Source organism: Primulina huaijiensis, chromosome 1 (genome assembly GCF_012295235.1).
Source record: "Primulina huaijiensis isolate GDHJ02 chromosome 1, ASM1229523v2, whole genome shotgun sequence".
Lineage (NCBI taxonomy): Eukaryota > Viridiplantae > Streptophyta > Magnoliopsida > Lamiales > Gesneriaceae > Primulina > Primulina huaijiensis.
Window position 1 is genome coordinate 5710210 of NC_133306.1, and position 23143 is coordinate 5733352.

At 35.1% G+C, this 23143-nt stretch overlaps 1 protein-coding gene and 1 non-coding gene across 3 annotated transcripts; one reads left to right on the forward strand and one right to left on the reverse strand.

The window, feature by feature from the left end:
* Nucleotides 1-7638: 7638 nt before the first annotated feature.
* Nucleotides 7639-7797, reverse strand: LOC140991298 (U1 spliceosomal RNA). Its single transcript, XR_012177832.1, has one exon. It is a non-coding gene; the product is annotated as a U1 spliceosomal RNA (small nuclear RNA).
* Nucleotides 7798-8607: 810 nt separating this feature from the next.
* Nucleotides 8608-21099, forward strand: LOC140979932 (helicase-like transcription factor CHR28). Of its 2 annotated transcripts, none has more exons than XM_073445594.1 (12): nucleotides 8608-8999; nucleotides 9147-9186; nucleotides 9419-9754; nucleotides 10001-11175; nucleotides 11956-12027; nucleotides 16705-16782; nucleotides 16880-17756; nucleotides 18322-18452; nucleotides 18566-18787; nucleotides 19520-20122; nucleotides 20201-20410; nucleotides 20583-21099. In XM_073445594.1, the coding sequence occupies exons 1-12, from the start codon at nucleotides 8865-8867 to the stop codon at nucleotides 20688-20690; spliced, it is 3987 nt and encodes a 1328-aa protein (XP_073301695.1). In that variant the 5' UTR covers nucleotides 8608-8864; the 3' UTR covers nucleotides 20691-21099. The 2 variants fall into 2 exon arrangements, with proteins under 2 accessions (XP_073301695.1, XP_073301704.1); XM_073445603.1 differs by having other exon boundaries at nucleotides 9437-9754.
* Nucleotides 21100-23143: the final 2044 nt, after the last annotated feature.

Below are 23143 nucleotides of genomic sequence, written 5' to 3' on the forward strand. Positions count from 1 at the left end.
GCAGTGGTTGAGGAAGAAAATGAGTTGCTGCCGGGAGCTGTAGAAGAACAGCTGCTGGTGGATCCGATGTTGCCAGACCCACTTCCAACTATCGCAGTCTTAAAATTCATGATCGACCTTCACTGATACCATATAGAAAATATAAAACAGAGTATGAGAGATAAAGAAAGCTATCTAATTCTCATTTTACGTTCAAAGTATTTAGATTACTGTATACATTTAAATAGGCAGAAGAGATAGACTTAAATCATAAAAACTCTGGAATTTTATCCCATCATAATCTATATTACACGGATTTATTCAAAATAAAGATAAGCTTAGCGACACTTTAATCACTATGGATGTTACTTTCATTGAACATCAACCTTACTTTCAAAAAATTCCTCTTCTCGATGAGAACCAAAGAGAGAAGAAATTTTTTGGGACACTATTCCCACTCCTTTACCTCTACCAAAAATCGTGAATTGTGAAAATGAATATGCAATTGTTGTTCCTAGTACTACTTTGCCAAGCATTACTCCTTCTATCACAAGGGGAGAAGTACATAATACAGAGCTTCGTGTCTATACAAGGAAAAAGAATCATAAAAAACGTAGAGAGCCCACTATCCTTCGAGCACAAACTCAATCTTGACACCCTTGGAAATGATCCTACTCTAAATTCATCAACTACCATTACTAGTCCTGATGAATTATCCATTGTTCTAGTCCTAATGACCCACCTAATGATCTTGGCTTTCCTGTAGCTAACAGCAAAGGAAAATGCTCATGTACTGATCATCCAATCTCCAAATATGTCTTATGGTAAGCTGTCACAAAAACATCATGTTTTTATATCCAAAATTTCTAATTTGTTTGTGCCAAGGAACATTCAGAAAACACTCGATAATCCTGACTGGAAATCAGCATTAAAGAAATAAATGAATGCTCTAAGGAAAAGTAGGACATGGAAAATCGTAGACCCACCTAAAGACAAAAAAGGTTGGATGCAAATGGGTGTTTACAATAAAATGCAGAGCAGATAGAAGCGTAGAAAGACATAAAGTGAGACTTGTGGCAAAGGGGTTTACTCGGACTCATGGGCTAGACTACCAGGAGACCTTTGCTCTAGTTGCAAAAATAAACTACATTCATGTGCTATTGTCTGTAGTTGCTAATTTCAACTGGCCATTGCACCAGTTAGATATCAAGAATGCTTTTCTCAATAGAGTTTTAGAAGATAAAGTATTTATGAGTCTACCACCAGGATTTGATGAGTTCTTTGGTCATGGCAAAGTTTGTAAGCTCAAGAAGTCTTTATATGGCCTCAAACAATTTCCAAAGGCTTGGTTTGAACGATTTGTAAAATGTTATGGTATTGTCAGAGTCAAGCTGACCATACCAAGATCTATAGATACTCTGATAAAGGGAAAATTGCAATTCTTATTGTTTATGTAGATGACATCTTCTTGACATAGGATGACCTTGAAGAATTAGCACATTTGAAGGTAAAAATAGCGCAGGACTTTGAGATCAAAGACATAGGACCGCTTGAATACTTTCTTGGTATGGAATTTGTAAGATACAAGAAGGAATTTTTGTGGACCAAATAAAGTATATCGTTGATCTGCTCAAAGAGACATGATTTCTAGGGTGCAAAGTTGCTGAGACTTCAATTGAAGCTAATCTAAAACTTAATCCTGCTAAACCTGAAGACGTGACTGAAAAAGAAAAATTCCAAAGATTGGTGGGTACATTAATCTACTTATCCACATACTCGTCCCGATATAGCTTTTGAAATAAGTATGGCAAGCCAATTTATGCACTCACTAGGGCAAGTTACACTTTGATGCCGCTTACAGAATATTAAGGTATCTAAAATGAACCCCTGGGAAAGGTCTGATGTTCAGAAAACGTGACAACCTACAAATTGAAGTTTATAGTGATGCAGATTGGGCTGGTAGTACTACTGACCAGAGGTCAACTTCAGGCTATTATACCTTCTTTGGTGGGAACCTTGTTATATGGCGAAAAAACAGTGTGTTGTGGCTCGAAGTGGTGCAGAGGTAGAATTTAGATCACTTGCGCATTGAATTTGTGAAGCAATATGGATAAAGAGGCTGCTATCAGACCTGAAGATCTCCTTTGCTTTACCTGTGAAAGTTTACTATGATAATAAAACTGGAATTTCGATTGCTCATAATCCAGTTTTACATGATATGACAAAGCATGTCGAAATTGACAAACATTTAATCAAGGAAAAAACTGAAAATGGCCTAATCTGTATTTCTTATGTGCCAACCACTCAACAGATTGTTGATATACTCACCATAGGCTTTCACAAAAAACAGTTTGAATCTCTAGTAAGCAAGTTAGCTATGGAAGACATCTATAAGCCAGCTGGAAGGGGAGTGTTGGAATATATGATATTCTGACTATAGGATTGTGTATATCAGTAGAAATTGATTTAGTTTCCTAGAATCATTTCTTGAATAGTTGGTAGTTTCCTACAACAGCTTTCTTGTTATACTATATAATTGTATGTTGTATCACTTCTTTGACATATGATAAAATAACAATATCACTTCTTTGACATAGAAAAAAATAATTTTCTCTACCTATATTCTCTAACACATCCTACATTATGTTCTGAACTCTCGCACGCAACAAAATTTAATTCTTTGAACTAACCTTGCATGGGAAGGTACGAAGGTAGTCCAAAAGCAATTTCAATGCTTTGCCCCCAACTGGCTGATGTCTTTGCGAGATACACTGAAAAACATTCAAGACAAGCTTTGGTAATCCAAATAACATGAGATAACAATAGTGAAATAACATTACCTGCACCGCTAAGGCAATAAACTTTGCAAAGCATAAGTCCTTTACTTCAGTTAAATGGAGAGTTTGTGGATCAATAATAGCATATCCATGCTGTAAAAGAAGTTTCCAAATGGAGTTAAGGGTGGGAGAATCAAATCATGAAGGTATGCAATGTTACTAATCAATACATTAATGTAATAGTGGCATTTGAAAGTACGTCTCAGAATTGTAAAGCAATAAATTTGTGTCAAACCCAATTGCATCTCAAGTAATGAAGGAAACATTCAGGTATGATAGTCACTGCCTGATTCACCAACCATCGACGATGTTTGTTAACACATATTCATGTTTTCCGACATGCTGATATGACTTCTAATCCCAGCCTTGAATGTAGCTGCAGCACATCAGAGTGAAGTCATTTAATGTGGCGATTTATAATACTAAATTCAGAAATTATGCAAAATATTGTTAACCAAACATTTAAAAGTATTAAGATTATAAACTGGAGTATTTGTTACAACTCTCAGAATTAATAAGTTAAGTAACAACTGAATCCAACTTGTGATCATTTATATTATATGACTTATGATTTAATCCACTCACTGGGTTGAAATTTAAGTAAAATTCTGCACTATCAACAAATAAGAAACAATTCAGCCTCGAGAAATATCATGCATTTTATGTATGTCTTTGTTTATGCAAACAACTATAGCCTTTGTCACTCAAAAGAATTAGACCCTCTTAATACCAGTACTCATTACAGTTCATTTAATCAAGATCGCTTGTCAACATATGAACTTACATGCTGGCAAGTCATTCAAGGACCCTATTTCCAGCATACAACGAACTCTGATTTGTTGGGATAACATAACAAAACAAAGTTTCAACTACATACAACTAGAAAATCACAGCATGTAAGAACAAGTAGACCTGAATTCAGCCAAGATAATTTTCTCATCCCATCTGCTTGCCTCTGACGTACAGAAGACAAAGCAGGAGGAGACTAAACAAGCTAAAATAGACGTGTAGAGTACATAGAGATGACTAAACAATGCGGTGGTGGGGCTTTAGTTCAGCCATCTCCATTCTTTTAGCGAATCTGTCTGTATAAACAGACGTGTCAATGGGTTGTTCCTGCTGGCAGTAGAAAATTCGAACACCACCAAACTGATTAACCCTACATAATTGGGGGACTGCTGAAATTTGCATAAGGAAGGGGAACCTGAGTGTTTTCGTTTTAGCCTAAATGCGGAAAGGTAGGCAAAGATCTGGCGCCATGTATCACAAAAATTAAGAAAATTATTGAAAAATTAAAGTTTATAAAAAAAAGTTCATATTTTACTTTTATTTAATTCATTCAAAAATAATTTTAAATTTTACAAACTTAGTTAATAGGGAAATATAAGAAAAATATTACTCAACGTAGAAAATAGAAATTGGACTATATATTTGAGACAACTCAAAGAAGGAAAGGAAATATAAATAATACATAACTTTCTTTTAAAGCATTTGGTTAAATTATAATTATAATATTTGGTTATAATATATTATGTAAGAGTACATAAATGATGTTACAATAGTTGTGTCATGTAATGAGAGTCGTAGAAGAAAGAAAATTATAATTAGCTTGAAGAAGGGCTAAATAACAAAATTGTATCGTGTTTTGCAATTGAAACGATACATCATACAATTGTAACTTGAAATTTTACAAAAAAAATTGGCATAATTTTCTCCTAAATCGCATTCACCAACAAAAAAATATATATATAAAAAATACACAATATATTTTTTTAACAAAAATTTCCAAAATAAATCAATAAAAGATCAAATCAAAGAATTAATCAGAAACATATTCGGGTTAAGATTGAAATTTAATCTAACTAATTCATATTCTAAAATCTAAAAAAATCATCGGGCCAAGTTCAATTCCTTTATTAGCAATAACCATTGACAACAGCCTCTGTTCAGAAACTCTAACAATCTCAATATTTGGCATACAATCACAGTTTTCACAAGATTCTTTATTTGCAACGGACCAGTACAAAACTCTGACAAGGAAACAGAACATTAAACATAATTCTGTGCAACTAAATCGATATTTTTAACATATATAAATAATCTTCGCATTCACAATGGACCAGCAAACAACTCTAAGAAGGAAACAGAAAATGAAGTTGATCTCTGCAACAAATTCGATATCTAGAGAGCATTCGGTGTAGAAGGACCAAATTTGTTGATCATACGTAGCTAAATGAGTCATATAAATATAATTTTTTTTAACTCAGTTATATTATAGTCAGCCATACATAGCTAAATAAATAAACAAAAAATATAATATTTTAAACTCATTTATCCTATACTCAGCGGGAAAAATGGCACATTACGTCAAACAGTTGGCGAGCAATGAATCTAAATCCAAACCGTTCAGCATCAAGACATGATGTGTAAAAGTATTAATCACTTTCAAATAATTCACTCGTGAATCACAGTCTCCTTTGTACTCACATAAAAGATATGTACTATGGTATAACTTCAAAACATAAACATTCCAAAAAACAACAATTAATGCAACAACATTTTCCATCACATATGCACGTGTAAAACTAGAAAATCGATATCGATGAAACACAAAGTGCAATCATATCGACGTTCAAAACTCGAAAACCCAAGAAAAATTCTCACCGAGATGGGTTTCCGCTTGAATTACAAATAAAACAGATTTACGCGGGTTCAGAGGCAGAGTAAGTTGTTCGCACGAAAAAATAGATGCAATACTTCTTGGAGGGGGTGTATAATACAACGTATAAGGAGAGATTTTGTGCTTTTTGGAAATCAGATTTTGGTAAGAATTGTAGCTACTGGTGGTTTGGAAACTACAGCAAGGAATAAAGATTGAAGTACACTATCATGATCAGGTTATTAGGATATAAAAAATAAATAAAAACATTTATATTTTTATATTATTATATTATTAAATTTGAGATGAAACTACACATGAAATACAATAAGATAGACCCGGGGTGAATTTTTTTATTATGTAACCCGCAGCCAATACTCATAAATATGCATTAAATAAACTTTCAAGCTAAACGTAGTAATATACAAATAACGTCAATCAGTAAACCAAACTAAGCAATTTTTGTGTGACACACTTGTCTAAGAAAATATTGATTAGAATATAATTTATTGGTCATAAGTACACCAACTTCATTAACTTATACACTCCTCAGAGACGACCGTAGTGATTTTACAAGTCAAATTTTTGTCGTTTAATTTGGTTTATTTTACTCATTTTAGATTTTGTTTACATGTTGCACACACTCTTTAATGTAGCCTTGCTGTCTAATTTTTGCCTTTATAGTTGATTGACCAAGCCCTTTTTTTTGACCTAAAAGGGATTTTGTTAGACAAAAAAATATAAACAACATTTTCAATTTAACTTTTGATTATGAAATATAAATAAGACCACATAAATTTTGTACTATAGTCTATATATATGAGAAACTCATGACAGACAATTCAAAAATATCATAATAGAAAAAATAAAAATATTAGATGAGCTTTATTTTTTTAAAATGAAGGAATATTAGATGAGCGGACAATATTGATAAACTAAAGAAAAGACGAGTATTGGAACTTAAATTTTTTCATGTTAAGAAAAAATCGAAAAAAAAAAAGAAGAGAAAGCTTCCTCCCAATTGTCCCATTTAACTACTTTATTCCGAATACATAATGGTGAATTGACTCTATGAATCACAAATTTGATAGAAGGCTTTGAGATATTGCACCAAAATTATAATTTTGATATTCAGTTATAATGAACTCTTTAGAATCTCCACTTAGCTTAAAAAAGAATAAAAAATTGTTAAGATTATGAACTTCTATGTAATTCCATCCCAAAAAGTAGTTCGAATAGGATGATTGTCTAATTTCATATACATAAGTCTCAATAACTTAATTTAGCCGATGTGAGACATCTAACAAAGAGTATTAGTACATGTCGTGGCATGCAATCTCCACACATGAATCTATGCAACAAAAAAAACTAACAATGAGAAAGCATGGGGCACAATGCAACATACCGAGATGGTCTACATTTAGTGCAAGGGAATGGGCTCCCAACTTTGAAGAACAAAGTTGTGTGTTTTTGTATAACCAAATTTGCTAGTGACCTGACCTTGTAAACTAGCTCTTTTCCCACTGCTTCCTCTCTCGTGTACTCTTTGTGCATTGTTTATGCCTGTTGGGTGCATAATTTGAGTCTCGAGACAATGAAAAAAAGAAAATGTTGCATCCTTGTGGGAAGTTTACAGTTATGAAAAGATAGCAAAGTAATTTAACAAACAATGTTTTGATTGTGATATTTTGACCATAATAAACTTTTTTAAATATAATTTTCTAAATGTGAAAACTAATCGATTATGTATTTTAATTGGGATGTCAATATTCTCGGTAAATTGTTGTGTAAATGATTTTTACTTTTTTTAAATCTCAAACCTACCATGACATTTCATTATCGAGATGCGTACTTGTCGAAAAAATGACTCATTTATATCCTCTCCTTGTCACATTCTTGAAAAAGTTACCGATTTTTCTATTTCATTTATAACTTCCCTATCATGTTAGTGTAAAGAAATCCACTCGTGTCTTTTTATCTTCACACTTGAACTTCGTTATGTTCTAAGAGCTTGGGAGGCTCATAGAATCTTGAATTTCAACAACTTGACAAATTTTGAATGTTTTTGACATGATTTTTCATGACATGAAGTTTTCAATCGATGCCGGAACCGGTGCATAAGCATGTTATGGAGAATAATGGCAGCAACAAAGATTTTTTTTAACCGCGATCACGCGAACGCAAGCCATTCTACCACAAATTATGATGTAGGCTCGACCACTTAGGCCGACCTTAGCCGGTGCCCCTCCTAAGTACAATGTAGGTCGTCAACATAAACTATGAGACTTCTTGGTCACCCATTGATATCGTCCAGGTAAGTAGCAACAATGATGACAATGAAGATTTGCATGAAAATAATTTAAGTAGCTAATGTTCACATTTTAATCCTAAGATATTATGCTATTTATGACATTAAATTGAAAGATAATAATATCTATTTTTAACTCCAGCTATCAGAAAATCTTGCTATTTGTTCGTTTTTCTTAATATTTTAACAAAACAAACAAAAGTTTTAGGGAATACAAATGTAAACTAAAGGAAGCAATAAATGAAAATTGTGAGTTTCTTTTATGGAAAAAGGGTGGTGCAAATAATGCATGCATCGGATCTTTGCAATGGTCAATTTTTTTTAAATATTAATTAATAATATTAATATGTCTATTAGTATTAGACAAAAACTTGTGTGAGACGGTCTCACAGGTTGTATTTTGTGAGACGGATTTCTTATTTGGGTCATCCATGAAAAAATATTACTTTTTATGCTAAGAGTATTATTTTTTATTGTGAATATCGGTAGGATTGATCCGTTTCACAAATAAAAATTCGTGAGACCGTGTCACAAGAGACATACTCTTATTATTATTATTTTTACTATAAGCTCCTTAAGAAAGGGAATAAAATGTATATATTTGCTTTTATCTTTTAAATACTTTCTTTTGGTGGAAACCGTAAATACCGAAGAGTTTCGGTGTCAACGAGGTCAATTAATTTCATAGACATAACATAACATAACATAACATAACAACTGGGTGACTTTCCCTTATCCTTTCACACTTCTAATTGGAAACAAACAACGCGGCTTACTTTAGCACGTACCCTGGCGCTTTTTCTAGTTAAATAAATAATAAGGAACTCGTTAAAAAGCACAGAGAATTGTCAGAAATTTAGAGAATAGCCTCCTTAACCTACGCCCCCCGTATTCCAGTTTTTAACCTACGCTCCCTCGCCTCTGTCTGCACCCTTTCGTATTCTTTGTGAATTTTGCAAAATTCTAGTAACCCCCATTTTTCATTGTTGATAACTTTGCGGTGACGGCGTATTTGTGTTGTGGAAAGGCGAGTTTCGTGGGAAATTTGGTTTGTTAAATTTACAGGGGGGAACTGATTGAGATGATGATGGCGAAGGCCGATGAGGGATCTTCGATGATAATAGACGAATTGTTCACCATGGACGATGGATGCGATGACGTTCTTATCGATATCGATTCTTTGTGGGACGGAGGGGAACTGCCTGATCCTGTGCAGGTTTTTTCAGCTTTTTTTTACTTTATTTGGTTTGTGAAGCCTTGATCATGTAGTGAGTATATCGCGCACCGAGTGTGTTCCCTAGTTTCTTTATGCTTTTAGTTTTTTTAATCAGTAAATTAGTTTATTCTCTTTCGATTTTTTCAGGGTGGGTTGGAAGATTTTTCTTTTAACGACTGCAATCAAGGTTGGTGAGAAGATTTGCGTTTGCGTTTTTTTGGTAATCATTGTTTTTTGTGATTCTCTTGTTCTGTGTACCATTCTCAAGTTACCACGACTTCTTGTCTGATAATATCTAGTGGGTACTGATTTCATTCTATTCACTTTAGTTGATTTATGCTATTATTTACTGTCAACATGGTGCAGAAATTAGTGATTTCTGTCAAACTTGCCAACTCTTTTCCACCTAAAGTTATCAGATATTTTGTTTTTCATAGGATCACAGAATTCTACAGCCGCCGCCACCACCACCAGTTTAATGAGAGCTGAGTTTCCCGAAGTTGGTGTCTTATCTCATTCTAACTATTCCGAGGCTTCAAATCATAGGAATGCATTTTTAGATGGTTTCTCAGAATCTGGCTGGGCTTCTATGGTTCCAAACAATGTAAGGGTCGAACCTTCATCACGGCTTAGTTATGCAGAGAACATGTGCTCCAGAAGCATCAATGATCGTATGCCTTTTCAGGGAAATGACCTTTTCTATACTTATTCTGATGGTCGTTCTCGGATTGCAGCATCTTATTTCCAAAATGATGGTGAGTAAAATCCCACTAGAGAAACCCTTCTACAGTTGGTTTAGTTTTCATATGCTGATCATGTTATATTTGAGATCCTTTGATTTCTGCCTCCTGAATCATGATCTGTTCTGATCTGTTTTGGTGCTTGAGAGCTGATTGCTGTTTGTAAATAAATCTTGACCATGACTTGATTTTAGTGTTTTTGTCACATTCTATCATTTAACTATTGTTCATTGCACTTGCTAATTATTATTTGGTTTGCAGATTTATACGACAAGAAATTAACGGAGCAAAGTAATCTTGGGATTTCTTTTGAGCAAAAGCAAGATTTATCTATCGATATGGAGATGTCTTCATATGACACATCTCACACTGACTCTAGTTCTTGTGAAGTTACTGGAGCGGATATTCCTGATATAATATCTGAAAATGGTGAATTGTGCTTTTTGAGCCCAGGTAATCCATCATTTTTTCCTCCAACAAAGCAACATCGTCCGTACATTTCTGAAATCACTACATTAGCTAATGATGATGGTCGGATGGTTCACATGATGGATGGAGATAACACCATGGAAGAACTCATTAGTTTGACTCCCTTTATGGATAAGGTTGGAGGCGAGCTTGGGCATCACCGTGCCAATTGTGGAAGTGTTAGCTCTATTTCTTTAAATAGGGGAATTCAATTGAACAAATTTGGTGAGAATCTTGTGGTGGAGAATGAGTTGCAGCAGCATTCCCCCAATGCTTTGTCAAATGTACGAAGGAAAATACAAGATCACGCCAAGTTCAAAAAGCATATTGGATCAGTTAATTCTAGTGACATAGTTTCTAGAGCTTCTGAAGTAATTGATGTTTTCAGTTGGAAATACTATGGAAGTGCGGGTGAGCTGCCTGCTACTGAAGTTATGAAGAAGCCTTTGTCGAACTCTCTGTCTTCTGTTTCTTTTGAGAATTATGTTTCATGTGCAAATAATGAAAAAGAAGACATACTTGTCAGAACAAAGAGAAAACCCCTTATTTGTGGCTCTATAAGTGAAACTCACATGAACAACCCTACTAATGTTGCACATGAATGGCTAGAAGTTCTGCAGGTGTCAGAACAAGTTGGCACACTGCAAAAGCGTTCTATTAAGAGAGAATTCAATTGCCCAAAGGTGGAAAATAATGTAGCCAACTGCGATCGTTCTTATCTTCCAAACCCCTCTGACCAAAAAGTGCAGAATAACTTGTATGAACAAAACAATGCTGATGATGACTGTGATTTGTATGTTATTGAAGATATGAGTGCTCCTGCACGATTAAATCCTGTTACCATAAATGCTAATGTGGTGGTTGCTTCACAATCTTTGACATCAAGGAGCCCCATTAACCAGATCGTAACTGCCAATTCCAGGCTGAGACCAAATGCTGAACGAGTTATTTTTCGTGTTGCCCTGCAGGTGAACTTTTAAAATTATTCGTTTTCCTTTTTCTCTAGGCATTTATTATATTTATACACCGCTATTGCATAATCTAGCTACTTCCAATAACACTAGATATTTTTCCGAAATTGTTAGAACTGGTGTAAAATTTTTGGTAGTTCAGTTATTCTTAGCTTTTTTTTTTAAGCTTCCGGTGTTCAGCCAAGCTCTTGTTCTTGTTTTTGTCTATTTTCTTCTCATTTTTGTTGAAAAATTGGAATTTAAGGATCTTCTACGATTAATGAAATCTCAAATACTTAAAAAAAATTTCTTTGAGAAACAATGTGTTTAGTGTTGGTCTGCTAGCAGTTTGTCTAATTCCTAGAGCTATATATTACAGGTTTCCAATTCTTGCTTGTTTAGTATGCCAATGAACCAGGGTAGCTGTGGTTTAGCTTTTGTGATGCAAATAATTGGAAAATGTAATTGATGATTTGATTGCAATGCAGAAAAATAAGTTTTGCTGCTGCATGTTTCCTCATTTCCGAATTTAATTAAACTTACAGTGTTTGATTCAGTATGATCTTCTAGTATCATGTTTTCTAGTGAAGGGCGATGTATTATTTAGACCATTACTAACACTTATTGCCTGGAGAACGAAAATATTTTATCAATTTGTGGTGTCTTATTTACTATGGTGTGAACATTTATTGTTGCTGTGATAAATTTGTGAACATGTGTGTATTTCTGAGAGTTTTAAAAGTTTTCTTGTTCATTGATTGGAGAACTGTTTTACAAGAAGTATTGCGTGATTGTCAGGATCTTTCACAGGCAAAATCAGAAGCTACTCCACCAGACGGTCTTTTGGCCGTGCCTTTACTAAAACACCAGGTACATTATTGTTTCTTTGAGAAGCACACATTTTTTATTGTTACAACTTATTTCCCTGATTCTTTAGTTTTCGATTTTTTTTAATGGGCTGTATAAAAGATAGAAATAAGGTCACCATTTTATTCTTGAATATAGTAGGATCCTTTTCATGTCCATTTACTGTTTCTTCTCTATATTCATTATTTATTTTTAAGTAATTTACATCAACACACTTTGTTTGATTAGAATGATTAAAACCTTACAATTACCGTAAGTTTCTAACAGGAAAAATATGGTGGAAAAGTATTTTTTTTTAATCTATAAAATCAAAGAATACATTGTACAATTTATGAAGCCTACCATACGAATGAATGTTATCTAATCTAATCTAGTCGATTTAAAATTTAAAAAGAAAGAATGAAGTACAACGGATAACTCTATAATAAATCAAACTCTTAATTATCTAATGTTCATTAATTCAACACTCCCCTCAAGTTGGGTTGAATGTGTTGATCATGCCCAACTTGGAAACCACGTCTTCAAAGATAGGTCGAAATAAGGCCTTTTTCAGAATGTCTGCCACTTGTAGTTGAGTAGGGACACACCTTTCTCAAATTTCTCACCTATGAAATGACGATCAATCTCAATATTTTTGATTCGATCTTGATGAACCAGGTTCGATCTTGATGAACCAAGTTCTTGGCAATACTTATTGTAGCTTGGTTATCATATTTCAACTCCACTATTTGATGATCTTTTAATTTCAGCTCCTTCGGTAGTATTTGGAGCCATATCCCCTCACAAATGCCATTGGCTAAGGCATGATAGTCTGCCTCTGCAATACTTCTCGCCACTACTGGTTGCTTTTTCTTTTTCCAAGTTCACAAGGTTTACCTTTACAAATGTGCAGTAACCTGATGTGGAGCGTCTGTCATTTGTTGAACCTGCCCAGTCTGCATCATTGTATACTTGGAGGTTCCTTGAGAAGACTTTGCAAAACAATAATCCCTTTTCAGGTGATCCTTTCAGGTAACTTAGAACTCTATATACGACATCCATGTGTGCTTCTCAGTTAGGCTGTTCATTAACTGATTGATAATGCTTACAACGAAGCCAATATCCGGTTGAGCGTGTGAGAGATATATTAGTTTCCTCACCAATCTTTGATATCTTCTTTTATCAACAGGTAGATTATCCTCTTTGATTTCAATTTTCACATTTGGATCAATGGGTGTGTCAACCGGCTTGCACTCCAACATACCAATTTCATTCAAGAGATCCAACAAATACTTCCTTTGAGAGATAGAGATTCCACGAGTTGATCTTGCCACTTCCATTTCCAGAAAATATTTCAAGTGTCCCAAATCTTTCATCTCGAATTCTTTAAAGAGTGTCAATTTTATTCGGTCTCCTTCCTCTCCATGATTGCCAGTGAGCACAATATTTTCCACTTACACGTTAATGACTGTGATATTTTCTACGAGTAAAGTATGGTCTGATTGGCTCTGACTGTATCAATCTCCTTTCAAGACATTGGTGAATCTATGAAACCATGCTCTAGGAGATTGTTTCAAACCATAGAGTGACTTCTTCAGTCCGCATACCTTGTCGACAGTGGCTTCTGACTTAAATCCTGGGGGAATATCCATGTAGACCACTTCTTCCAGTTCTTCATTCAGGAATACATTTTTGACATCAAGTTGGTATAGAGACCAATAAAGGTTTGCGACAGCTGACAAGAGTACATGGACAATATTGAGTCTTGCTCGGGAGAAAATGTTTCTTGATAATAAATCCTATATGCTTGTGTATAGTTTTTTGCTACTAGACATGCCTTGAATCGTTCAGTGCTCCCATCTGCTTTATACTTGACTGTAAAGGTCCTCTTGCACCGCACCCTATTGTTCTCTTTCCAGACAGAAGTTCAGTGATTTGCCATGTATTTTCAAGGACCCATATTTCATCAAAGGCATCAGTCTTCCGATTTGGATCTTGGAGAACTTCAGAGATATTTGACGGAACTTGAACCTGATCCAAGTTAGATACAAATGCTCGATATGCAGGAGATAATTTCTTAAAGGATACAAAGTTTTTATAGGGTGTTGTGTGCATGATCTAATTCCATTTCTTAATGCAATGAGCCTATCATCAATCTCATTTTCATCAATTGTAAGGGATACAAAGTCAATTGTACCTTGGTCTTTTTTCCTTGGGATCTGGCTGTGAAGAAAGTTATGGCTTACCTGATTTTGTATAGTGTCCCGATGATCCGTCAGTTGGAGTGGCCTTCTGCGATAGTAGACATGATCAAAAGGTGGGATATGACTTTGAGATTTGGAATTGTCTGGCTGGTTGGCACGAATATGATCGGATGAAGGATTGGCCTGAATCACTCGGTTCCAGATTTTGAGGTTCAAAAATGAGTTCCAGATTTTGAGGTTCATTTGATATCTGCTCCCCATGAACTGAAGAAGCTGAATAAAAAAGTTCATTCTCAAGGAAGGTGACATCCACATAGGTATAAAATTTCATGGTGATAGGAGAATAGCATTTGTAGCGCTTCTGAGTTGGAGAGTAAACTAGAAAAATGCACTTTTGGGAACGTGGATCTAACTTGCTTCGATTATGGGAATGAATGTGGACAAAAGTGGAGCAGCCAAAGACTTTGAGTGGAATATTGGTAAGCGTCCAGTTAGGTAAAACTCGAGGAGAAACTAGATCGGGGTTATGAAATTGAGGACGCGAGAGGGCATGTGATTGATCAAGAATGCGGTAATAAGGACATCATTGCTCCAGAAATGGCGAGGAACATTGTTTGTGAATAACAAGGATCGAGCAACCGCAAGTAAATGACGGTTTTTCCGTTCGGAGACACAATTTTGTTGAGGGGTGTCGATGCAGGAATTTTGATGAATAATTCCTTAGGTTTAAAGAAATCCCTTGTGCGATCAGATAAAAAAATCTGAATTTTGGTTGAAAATTGGTTTTGTATCATGGCTTGGAAAGTCTTGAATATGTGTGAAGTTTCAGACTTGTCTTTCATGAGATAAATCCAGGAAAGACGAGTATGGTCATCCACAAATAACAAGAACCAACGGGAGCATGTAATATTTTTTACGTTAAAATGGGGCCCCATATATCGCTATCTATGAGAGAAAAGGGATTTGGATGGTTTGTATGCTTGTGGTGTAAATGAATGTCGTGCGTGTTTTGACAATTGACATACATCACACTAAGGAAAATGCAAATTTTTATTACCGAATAGAAAAGGGACCAATTTCTTAAGATATAATTGGGGTAACCTAAGCAATAGTGCCATAACATGAAGTCGCTATCTTATTCAAATAAAATACAGAAGAAATTGGGGAGGATGAAGAACTGTCCGGATTGGCTGGTTGATTTCCCGAGAAAGGCTTCATCTGAAGGTGGTACATGCCTGCACATAACTCAACATGGCCAATCCTCCTCCCTGATGCCAGGTCATGAAAATGCAAGATTTAGTTAGTCGGAATTAGTCACATGTTGGCGTTGAACTGCTAAGGCTGAAGCGCGGAGGCTTGGCAAAAGTTTCGTCCCCAAAATCCGTCCCTGGACATCATCCAAAGTGTTGTTGAGCCCGAGAAGGAATCTGAAGGCTCGCTTTTTCTCGACAATGGTGCTGTAAATCTGCTCGTAATCAGGACACTTCCAGGCATGTAAATCAAACATGTATAATTCTTGCTAGTGACGAGTGAGAGACATGAAATAGGTGGTTGCATATTTCTCCTCCTTTCGTAGATCATGAAGGATAGATTCAATGGAAAAGATTTTCGACGTGTTATCTTTGCAGGAATAGGTCTTTTGTGCGGCATCCCAAACGTCTTTGGCAGTGCTATATAGGAGAAAATTTTCACCAATGTCGGGGTTCATAGAATTAATCAACCACGACATAACCATACTGTTTTCGGATCTCCATGCCCTGAATATATGATCGTCGGAGTCCGGGCGGGTCGCCTTACCCGTGAGATGGTCATCCTTACCGCGTATGCAGATGAACAACAATACAGATTGTGACCATGGCAAAAAGTTACGGCCATTCAGTTTATGGCACGTGATAGAGGGAGGCGAAGCATTATCGCCCATGGTAGGAGTCGCGGTCGCAGAACTGAAATTTGCACCGGAGGAAGATGTCATACCGTACTTAGTCATCGGCATGTGCTGACATTTGATACCATGTAAGTCTCTAAGAAGAAAAATATGGGAGAGAAGTATTTTATTCAATCTATGAAATCAAAGAATACATTGTACAATTTATAAAGCCTACCAAACCAATTAATGTTATCTAATTTAATCTTTTTAAAACTTTTAAAAAAGGAACAAGTATAGCATGTAACTCTATCTAATGAATCAAACTCCTAATTATCCAATGTTCAGTTATTCAACAATTACAATTCTTACGAAACCAGATTTCCTGCACTGATTTATTTTATCTCTCTCTTGGGTTATGATTAAAAGTTTAATTGGCTTTTACAACCATTTGAAATATTTACCAAGTATGCCATGTGAAATAGTTTTTTCATAAATAATTCTAGATATGTGAAGAGTCCCATGATAACCTTTGCTTATTATCAGTGCATTTTGTCTAAAAAATGAGAGTGAGCGGGAGCTTTATTTTCCCGGTACATCTCCCAATTAATATTGGCTTGAGTTTGTGAACAGAGGATTGCTTTATCCTGGATGGTCAACAAGGAGACAAAAAGTGCATGCTGTTCTGGTGGGATTCTTGCGGATGATCAGGTACATAGGGGGTTTAGTTGACTTTTTGAGGGTATCTTTACTGATACTTTCCATGAAACAATTCTCATATGTTTTGGGTATTCACTACTTCTGGCAGGGACTTGGGAAGACTATATCAACGATTGCTCTGATTCTGAAAGAAAGGTCTTCATCTTCTAAAGCACCTAAGACTAACCGAGAACAAAGTGAGGCAGAGACTTTAAATTTGGATGATGATGATGATAGAGAAAGTGCCAAATCTCCTCAAGTTTATGGAAGCCATATCAAGTGGGGCCGGACACATTTGCAATCTAAGGGCAGGCCTGCTGCTGGCACCCTTATTGTATGTCCAACAAGTGTCCTCCGGCAGTGGTCTGATGAATTGCACAATAGAGTTACAACTGAAGCCGATCTCTCTGTTCTAGTGTATCATGGAAGTAACCGCACTAAGGATCCTCGCGAGGTGGCCAAATATGATGTTGTTTTGACAACCTATGCTATTGTGAGCATGGAGGTGCCAAAGCAGCCTGTTGTTAATGAAAATGATGATCAGGCAGGTGCCCCATTTAAAGGATTTTCATCTGGTAAAAAAAGGAAACTACTTGAATCCATGTCTGACAAAAAACCCTTGAGAAGTAAGAAGTGTAATAGAGGAATCGACGAAGAATTATATGAAACTATATCTGGCCCGCTTGCCAAGGTTGGATGGTTTAGAGTTGTGTTGGACGAGGCTCAGAGTATTAAGAACCACAGAACTCAAGTAGCCAGGGCTTGTTGGGGCCTTCGTGCGAAACGAAGATGGTGCTTATCTGGGACTCCGATGCAGAACGCGATTGATGATCTATATAGCTATTTTAGATTTCTCAGGCACGATCCATATGCTGTTTTTAAGACCTTCTGCGACCAACTAAAGACACCCATTCATAGGAATCCAAAGGATGGTTACAAAAAATTACAAGCTGTGCTGAAGACTATTATGTTACGTAGAACAAAAGGTAAGAGATATGTTATCCTCTTGTTTGCTGTTACTCAAATTTTGTTTTGCTTTTATTGCTTGCTTGATGTGATGTTAACCCTGTTGTAAATGTCAGCAGCAAGTATAGCTGTTCCCTATGAAAGTCGGGTGATATGTCACTATAAATGTGTTAGGAGGTTTCTGTTGCTTATTGGCCTTTGAGAATCATAAAATAACTGTGGTGTTGAAATTTTTCGAGGCTTTGATTTTGTATGTATCATTCAGTCTTCTGGGGAATATTAATATGACCATGATAGCCTATTCAGTGCCTATCTGTGTTTGTGAATTTGTTAGGACTGTTTTGTGGCGTGGGGATATGGACATAACTAGCATGAATTAATTAATCTATTTTGGATTGTCGAACTCTAGAAAATAGGATTCTGGTTTGGTTGATAAATTGTGTTATCCATCATAAATTTAAAGTTCCTCCCCTTTGTTGAGCTTTCTGTGTTTCCTCCGCATTTTATTTTGCACTTAGCTATCATGGCATCATAAGCTAAAAGAATTCAGGAGATTTACTGATATCATGGTGTATGGTGACATAGGTACTCTTATTGATGGAGAACCAATTATCAATCTCCCGCCCAAAACTATAAAGATGAAAAAAGTTGAATTTTCCCAGGAGGAACGGGATTTTTACTGCAGGCTTGAGGCGGAGTCGCGTGCGCAGTTTGCTGTATGCTTTCTATTGTTCCAGCTCGATGTCATAATAATCTTTCATTGCTCTTCTGGTCTCAGTGTTTTATCTCCCTCTCTGTTTTTTCTTTTAAAATATATATATCTTGACAGGAATATGCAGCAGCAGGAACTGTGAAACAAAATTATGTGAACATATTGTTAATGCTTCTGCGGCTTCGACAAGCTTGTGATCACCCTCTTCTTGTTAGGGGATTTGATTCTAAATCAAAAATGAATGCATCCATTGAGGTAGCTAAGAAACTTCCTCGGGAGAAACAGATTTTCCTTCTGAATTGTTTGGAAGCGTCTTTAGCTATATGTGGGATTTGCAATGTAAGTAGTTAGTTATGGACCATCTCATGATTTCCCACACTTAATTAGTGTTTTCCATAATTAATTATTGTTATTTTTTATTATGTTAGTTGGTATTTTAATTGGATCCGAGTTTCTCGTGTATATGGGAAAGATATTTATTTGTCCTCACCACCATTTGTGAGCACGTAACTCTAAAGTGGATATAAGAAACACCAACAAAATGCAAAATAAATGCCCAATAATTTTTATGAATTTGTTTTAAACGTGCTTGTGGCTATATATTTCATTTGTGTTTCATCTGTTTGATGGGTAAAGGCAATTTGGCGCCCAAGTTTTTACTTTTTTCTAATTAGTATTAGTATTTGTGCTCCCTTACATGATTCAAATTGGACATTAGTTTCTGTAGAATTACTAATATATACCTGATTGCTAATTTCCTTGTCAATGCCGTGAATTAATGGCCAAGGATGCCCTGATGTATTAAATGAAAAAATTACACACATTGAGGATAACACAGAAATACACACTTGTCAACGTCGTGTTTGAACTATTGACTGATTTTTCATTGACTGGGAAAACTGGTAAATATGTGGATGTTCGGTTGATATGCCCTGGATTATGCTTCAACTTTAACTCCAGATGCTCCGCTGCTGTAAAATTGTCAATATTATTCACAGAACCATGGGATTACATTTGTCTATGTTTGTCGAATAATTCCTTACAAGCTATTTAACTGCTTTTACGTTTTAGGACCCACCTGATGGCGCCGTTGTAACTGTCTGTGGACATGTTTATTGCGAACAGTGCATATGCCAGCATATAATAGGTGATGACACTCAGTGTGTCACCAAGAATTGCAAAACCCATCTTTCCTTGTCCAATATATTCTCAATGACCTCGCTGCGCATTTCACTATCTGATCAGCTCGGCATGGAAAATACCCCCAAGTGTTCTGATTCTGTACTTGTTGAGGTTAATGAGCCTTGTTCTCTGAGTCGTCCAGAGGATTCTTCCAAAATCAAGGCCGCCCTTGAGCTATTGTCGTCTTTGTCCAAACCCTATGAGCGTCCCCTAAGAACGTGTTCCTCGAATTCCTTCGAACAAGTTGGTTGTTCAGAAAAGTTACACGCTCACGATTCAGTAGAAGATAACCAAAATTCAGACATAAATAGAAATTCAAACTTTGCACAGTTTGTAGGAGAGAAAGCAATCGTGTTCTCCCAGTGGACTAGGATGCTTGACTTGCTCGAAAATTGTTTGAAGAAGTCTTCCATTCAGTATCGTAGACTTGATGGAACAATGCCAGTTGTTGCCAGAGACAGAGCTGTGAAAGATTTTAATTCTCTTCCAGAGGTTTGTCTTACCTCTAGCTTTTGTTAAAAATTAATAGCACTTCTTCTCGAAGAATTAAGCATGGAAGCTTTCTACCAGGTTTCTGTTATGATCATGTCTCTGAAAGCTGCAAGTCTTGGATTAAACATGGTGGCCGCATGTCGTGTTCTCCTCCTTGATCTGTGGTGGAACCCAACAACTGAAGATCAGGCTATTGACAGAGCCCACCGTATTGGGCAGACACGCCCTGTGTCAGTTTTTCGGCTGACTGTGAAGGATACAGTAGAAGATCGTATTTTATCCCTACAGGTACCTTTGCTTTTACTGCATTTTATTTTCGATTCCATGTATTCTCCCTCCCCGACGAAAATGGGTAGAATGCAAGTAAAGAAAGTCATATAAAGTTTTAGGAAATAAATTCGAAGAATGCGATAAACTTGTTTTTTATTTCTATGGTTTCTTTATGTTTCTTCTTGTTCAGCAAAGGAAGAGAGAAATGGTCTCAGCAGCGTTTGGAGAGGATGAGACTGGTGGCAGACAAACACGGCTTACCGTGGAAGATTTGAAATATCTCTTTCGAGTTAATTAATTGTTTTCTAGGATATCCTGGGATTATTCTTTTTATACTCTTCATAAGCTATCGGTGGCAGCTGATTCTTTTACAAAGCAGATCTTTAGGATTAACAGGAATTGGTAGCTTTAGCATCACACAGCATTATGGTTCTCCATGAAGATTCACCAGATCCATTTTTGGATAAAGTTATTCTTTCTTCTCACGTTCTGTATAGCATTAGAGACTCAACATTGCGAAAGATAGAAACCTTGAGGTAACACTAGAAATTCTTTTGATTATATTTTATATGTTCTGACCCTCACCCCATCAGTTCTTGTCTTGATGAAGATAATTTCTACGCAGCTAGAGTGGTTTGAAATAGAGCCGTATATTTTCTTTTTCTGATCATTGGCCAAAGATCAAAGATTTCTTTTTTATTCTTTAATTTGGTCTTTTGACTTCCGTGACACTGCTGCAGAAAAATGTAGGAACAAAAAACGTGTTATTCAATTTTCTGTACAAATCTCTATAATGCATATAGTCTTGACTTGCTTGCCTTTTTCCCAGCAGTTTAGAATTTTTACTTGCAATATGGTGATTATTTTTCTTTTAAAATTATTTTGTGTAGACACTGCATCAAGATACATCTGTGACCGTGCATTGTCTATACACTGCATCAAGATACATATGTGACCGTGCATTGTCAAAAGTAAATGAATATGTTGATCTAACATACATATGGAGTGACTTTGAGCTTTGTGGTATTATCATTTGTTTGTGTGGTGGTACCACATCAAATTATACTGTTGATCTGTAATGTAGGTTTCTTATAAATCAGCTTAAGTGAATAATGTTTTGCACTTTTGATTAAGAGCTTATATTAAGAGAAAATGATATCTTTTAGTTGATTGACAAGAAAACTGATATAAACATGGGTTTTAAAATGTGAGGATTGTTTTAAAAAAAGTGACAAGTTAGCTGCCTAAAAGTGTTATTCACATGGTTCCATTGTGCTTTTATTGAGTGGGAATAGGTATCTTAGTTTTATCCACCATTGGTGGGATGTTGATTAGAATTTTTCAATGAAAGAGATGGGTCCTGGATGGGTGGTATTCTCTATCTTGCACCCATAAATTCATTAGACCGGAACAATGAAATGCAGCTTAGGGCTGTCAATCAAACCCACAGAATGCTGTAGCTCATCGAGGGAGGTAAATATGAAAATCTTTTATTTAGAAAATTTTTGACGACGTCCTTGTTTTCATTTTGGATCTCCTATAGAAGGTAATAAGGTTTATGTAATCCCTGGTTGCCTAGGTATATTTAGTTCATGACATTGAACAGTTGCACGTTATCCAGTTCCTTGTATGTATTTGTAAGGCTACTAAGATGTGGAAAATTAATATGATCCTAATAGGATTAATACCGTATGTCACGGTCAGATTCTGGTTCTGCATAAATATCTGAGAAATCTTTGGATTTCCTTCTCATATTTCAACTATATTAAAGTTGGATTCCATGTCTTGTCTCACAAAAAAATGACCTCTTACACGCCATATGACGCTTTTTGTAATTTTTTTAAAAAAATCTAGAGATTAGAATAAATTTTTTTAAAAAAAAAAGTAAAAATGACTTTTTAATAATTTAAATTTTACTGATGATCATTTTAAAATTAAAAATATAGATAAAGTTAAAAAGATATTTTATTAGGATATATTAGATATAGATTAGATACAATTTTATTAAAATATGTTTTATGATATTTGTATTAAATGAACATATTTTTATAATTTGAGAAAATGAGTATTTTTGTTTTTGTTTTTTTAAATATAATGACATCAAAATAGTTATTTTTAGCATTCAAACCTTAATAATAACTTTCGATTTAATTTGATGATTTCTTGTAATAATTTTTTATATTCAGAATTATATAATAATTTAAAATTTAAAAGTTTGGATAAATATTGAAGAAAAAAATTTAGTAATTTTAATTTTTTTTTTGAAAATGGACTGTCATAAAGGAATTCATAAATTTACTAAAATATATTTTTGTAATATTTTTTATTAAATAAAAAATAGATTATTTTTATAATTTTAGAGGAGTATCGTTGGTAATTTTAAAATTAGTCATGACATCAAAATTGTTATTTTAGATGTCTCAAACTTAATAATAACAATAATAATAATAATATCGTATGATGTGGTAGACCTAAGATTGACTAGGAAAGACGAAACTACAAAACCAAAAGATGTTTTTAATTAAGGAGCAAAGTTTATTTACACTTATATTTACGTAAAAATGAATATTTTTTATTACAAAAACTCAAACTTCAAATAGAACTAGCATTTATCTGAAACATGTCCTTAAAGAGTTAGTAGATATCATATGAAAAAGAAATTTCTAATCAATTATTCATATTAATCCTCGATTTATCCTTAAAAAACTATACCCTTGTCATGAGTGGTGAAATAAGTCATATTCTAAGCAT

Bases quoted from the DNA above. Each gene is read 5' to 3' on its own strand.
- LOC140979932 (XM_073445594.1), top strand. From the start codon at position 8,865: ATGATGATGGCGAAGGCCGATGAGGGATCTTCGATGATAATAGACGAA. The intron at 9,187-9,418 runs GTTGGTGAGAAG...TAAAGTTATCAG, and splicing joins TTTTAACGACTGCAATCAAG to ATATTTTGTTTTTCATAGGA. The intron at 18,453-18,565 runs GTATGCTTTCTA...ATATCTTGACAG, and splicing joins AGTCGCGTGCGCAGTTTGCT to GAATATGCAGCAGCAGGAAC.